Source organism: Apium graveolens, chromosome 7 (assembly GCF_009905375.1).
Source record: "Apium graveolens cultivar Ventura chromosome 7, ASM990537v1, whole genome shotgun sequence".
Taxonomy (NCBI): Eukaryota; Viridiplantae; Streptophyta; class Magnoliopsida; order Apiales; family Apiaceae; genus Apium; species Apium graveolens.
In genome coordinates this window covers 227,882,118-227,886,828 of record NC_133653.1, presented here as the reverse complement: position 1 = coordinate 227,886,828, position 4,711 = coordinate 227,882,118, and the positions used below count along the sequence as shown (strand labels likewise).

General features: G+C 32.2%; 1 protein-coding gene across 1 annotated transcript; it reads left to right on the top strand.

Annotated features, from left to right (window-relative positions):
- Positions 1-355: 355 nt before the first annotated feature.
- LOC141672662 (17.4 kDa class III heat shock protein-like) lies at positions 356-4,050 on the top strand. The gene is made up of 5 exons (XM_074479311.1): positions 356-554; positions 807-1,072; positions 1,405-1,454; positions 1,718-2,253; positions 3,721-4,050. The coding sequence occupies exons 2-4, from the start codon at positions 866-868 to the stop codon at positions 1,728-1,730; spliced, it is 270 nt and encodes an 89-aa protein (XP_074335412.1). The 5' UTR covers positions 356-554; positions 807-865; the 3' UTR covers positions 1,731-2,253; positions 3,721-4,050.
- The last annotated feature ends 661 nt before the right edge of the window (positions 4,051-4,711 follow it).

The window sequence follows — 4,711 nt, the reverse complement described above, 5'->3', positions numbered from 1 at the left end:
AAACTACATGAGATTGTGAGATGAATGAATCAATCGAGTAAATTTTCGGGGAGAAATAAGAGTAATTTAATTTAGGAAAACTTACTCGGTTATTAAAGATTAGAATTTAATACCACATAAATGGTCATTACCAACATTCAAAAATGGTGTTGCTAAATAAAACGTTGGCTAATGTGACATGAAATTAAAAAATATGATGTATGGCAACATCATAACCAAATAATTCTATAAATGTTGCCTTAAATTTGTTATTCCAACATCGAACATCGTTATCGACGATGTTGGCTTAGATATATGTGAAAAAAATTAAAAAAATGAAGCGGGGGAAAAATCCCGCTAAAACTAAAATTGATATCCTGCACAAATAAAAATAGAAAATCTGACAAAAGTCAAAACACACAACACAAAACACAAGCTCATTTCAGTCTCTCCACACAGCCGCCGCTCAATCTGCTCCTCGCCGCCGCTCTTGTTGCTGCCACTCATCTCATTTAAAAACTCCTCTCAATTACTCATCTCATTTCAAAGCTCCACTTACCCTGGTCAAATTATAGGTACAAACTTGATTCCTAATTTGATAATTTGGTGTTTCCAAACCCTAATTTTGGTCGTTCTTTATAATTTGTTTACAAATCCTAATTTTTGGGGGTTTTAATTTGTTGATTTTGGGGTTTTCAAACCCTAATTATTTTTTGGGGGTTTTATATGTGTGCCCTGTTTATATATTTTTTACAGTTTGGGGGGGTTTATACCATATATATTTTTTTATATATGTATCTGTTGTAATTTTTCCCCATCTCTTTCAGGTGCTATTGATCTAATTTATGTTGATTTCGTCTTAAACTTACGCCTCGAGCTAAGAAAGATGGCAGGGTATACGAATGGTGATGTTGCAACTGTTGCTTTGATCCAACTCCTCAATTTACCTGAAGTAGTTGACAAACTTATTTCCCCATCAAGGTCTCGTGATTCCAGGGTTGCCTTGAATTCAATACCTGTCGACATTCTTGAGACCTTTGATCACTACATTTTCCACATGGATGTCCCTGGCCTGTCCAAATCCGACATTCAGGTTATTTTTAATTTTCCCCCATCCTGAAATACATTCAAGAAATGTTTGTTAATTATTTTATTGAATTTTTCATTTAACCAGGTTTAAATTACATTCATTAGTCTCTTAATTCCCTTTTATGAGAAAAAAGGGAGTATATATTTATTGATGTTATTTATTTATTAAGGTTCTGCCAGATTAAGTTTTTACTATAGTATATGTTGGAATTGTACCCTATTGCACTAATATTATCATTTTAATCAATTATTTGGTTGCTTAAAGTGGCATATTTTAAAAATTCACTAAAACAGGAATATTTCAGTCGTTAAACTGCTTTTAATTTTTGGTTGTAGATCACTATTGAAGATGGGAATACACTGGTAATTCAAAGCAACGGAAAGAGGTTGGTATGCATTTAGATAGAAATCTAAATTCTAGGTAAAAGTGTTAGATTATTTATCATTAGTATTAGTGCTATGTTATTTTTGTTTCGTACTTTTGAAATAGACACGAGATTCATTTCTTGTTCAGTTTAGCAAATGAATATGTATAAATTGCCTAGTATGTCGGGGAGGTTGGATGATGTCTTTCGAAAAAGAAAATTATTTTTTAGATCTGCAGGATATTTAGCTTCCTTCTTTTACGTTTTATTTATTTTGATGACAGGAAAAGAGATTGATGAAATCACTAATCTCTTTAATAAAGGTAAAAAGAAAAAGAAATGCGAGAAAACTGCTGTAGAAATTGCATTGCTAGTTGAGGAGGTCATAGCTGAGCTTGAGTTTGTAGCAGAAGAGGATGCGCTACTGAATTTAGAGTCAAAACCTGCTCTTAACAAACTTATGAAACTGTCATATCTTACCGAAGTCCTGTCAAAGTAAGCTAGCTATCTTGTTTCTTTCTCAGTTGCTTAATAATGTTATATTTCTATTCTTATCCAATTGTATTTACTGAGCTGAAGGAAGCAGCTTCCACATGAATTTTTAGATCATGGAATTTTAGCTGTTCTGAAGAGTTCGCTTGAACCACTTCCAGATGGGAGCTTGCCTAATATAAACATCAGTGCAACAATAATGGAGATTTTGGCTGATGTATGGATATAAGTACTCTCATTTATACTATTATTTCTACTGTCAATTGCAAGTGAGATTGCGAACAGAGACTTTGATGGAGATATGTACTGGGTCTCCAAAAACAGTCAGGTTGGTGTAACTCTAGATTTTTATTTCGGTATTCGATATACTTATATTATTCATATATAGGCTTGTCCTTAGTTTCCTATTTTAGGACTGAGGATTCAACAATCAAATCCTTTCTACTACACTCAATTTAGAAGTTTATATAACTTGCAGCAGTTCAGAAACTTCAGATCACAAGCAAGATCACTTAAGTTTCTGCTCTTCTGCCACGCTTTTTATGTTTTTGTGTGTTGGTTCTTGTCTAGATTCATTTAAAGAATTAGAAATCTACTTTGCATTTTTTTAAGGTCCAGCTTCCTGAACGGTAAAGGGCTCTGTTCTTCTTTATACTCTAATCTTTTTAGTAATATTTAAACTTTGATGTGAAAGGAGACCTGTTACTAATATTTGCACAAGTGATGCATGAGTTTGCATTTCCCTCATGGCATGACTGTATAATTTGTTGGTGTAGATTAGATTATTAGTTTAATCTATAAATTATTCCCTTGTCATTTTCTACTCAGATATTGTCCTCATAGATAGGATAAAAGGTCATATTCTATGTTTTCTGGATACAAGTTTATTCCCTTGTGATGTGTTTTTCCAGCTCTTGCATTACTATAAAGAGAGTAAAGCATGGACGTGCAGGAATTCATCACCAAATGCTCATATAAATCCTAGTAACTTCCCTTGTGAAGAACTTGAGAATGAACTTTTTAAGCTTTTCTTGAACACAAAGAACCAACAGTTTGTTCTACTGTAATTAGAGCCTGTTGCTACTGTAATTAGAGCTTCTCCTTAATATTTTAAAGATTCAAACTTTACTGTGTTGTACATATGTACACAAGTTTGTTTTTAAATACATAAACTGTCAAGTGTAATCACTGTATGTTTGGTTTAAAATTGAACTTCAATTTAGGTTGATGAAAGATGAGTTGATATCTTGTTTTTTAATTCTATTTTATTGTACTATGAGTTGGTGGTGAATTCTTGATTCTGATATTGTCAATGGTGTTTATATAAAAATCTGAGTAGGATACTGGTTGTTTTGACTAACGTAGTGAAATTGTTCTTTTTTGAGCCCGTTTGTTCCATGTTTTGATAAGCCATAATGCAATTGTTAGTTTTGTCATTTCAAAAGTGATGGTGGCATGTTAATGGATGTTTACTCAAACAGTTAAGTTCGATTTTAAAATCAGCACAAGCAATAAGACATGGTAACTTTAATATGTCGACAAAACAGGTATATAATATAGTATTATAGTCCATTTATATATTGTAGTTTTGGTTTTGTTACGAACTAGATATGAGATTTCCTAAACTGTAGAATAATATTTAACTATTGCTGGCCGCTGATGCACGCTCCTCCATTTGTGTATGATGTTGTCTGTTATTTTTATTTTTTCTGTTAATGTGATGGTTTGTTTCATAATTTTATTACAATTATTTTTATCCAATTTTATAATTTGAACCTCTTTGTTTGCCCTTTAGGCCTGGTCAGTGGCTATGAAAAATTCATAGCCAAGTGAGAAAGCAAGCTGCTGTGACCTTTTGATGAATGCAGGCTCTTGTTCGCGTTCAAGCAAGAGTATGAGCTTATCGTGTGCGTAATCTTTGTCCAATTCAATTGGTGATCTTCCTCCAAAACTTTGGTGGACTTTTTAGCAACTAGAGATCAATTGTAAAAGTTGGTTTCTAATGCATGTAATTTTATTTAAATAGAAGTTTAGGTCGGAATAGTTAGAATTAGTATGACTTAAATTTTATGTTGCTGTGACTTGGAAGTTCTTTCTTCAAGTAATTATAGTGAAAGTTCTTTAAGTTGATTGAGTTGCATCTTGTGTGTTTACTATTTGGATTAATTTAATTAATATTGGAATGTTTTATTAGATAACAAGTTGCTCAAAAATTGCCATAAAAAATATTTCCTTAGTCTGATAAGTTGTTGGAAAAAATAAATTAATTTGTGTTGCTATAACATGATAAGGTGTTGGCAAAAATGAAAAATGTTATTCAACTGGTATTGCTATAGAGGGAGAAAGATGTTGTAATAAGAATTATGACAACATCAACATTGTGTCGCTATTGACTAGAGGGTGTTGCCATATAGTTAAAGCCAACACCAGGGCTAGTGTTGTTATTGAGTAAAAACTGTTGTCATAGAACCCTAAGGCAATATAAGACGGATGTTGGCATAGTTTTCTAAAATGTGTTGACATAATATCTAAGGCCACATGCAAATTTCCAACACCCTCAAAATTGATAAAAGTGTTGCCTTACGACTTATGGCTACATTTTTCATCATTTTTAACATTTTTTTGGATGTTGCTGAATACCATTTATGTGGTAGTGATAGCATATGATATTCAATATTAGTATTATTATTAAATATTTATTTTATATTTTAAATCTCATCATGACTCAGCACAAGCCTCAGAGACAAAAAAGAAAGCTACCAAAAAAGTCATTTCAGACTGAATCT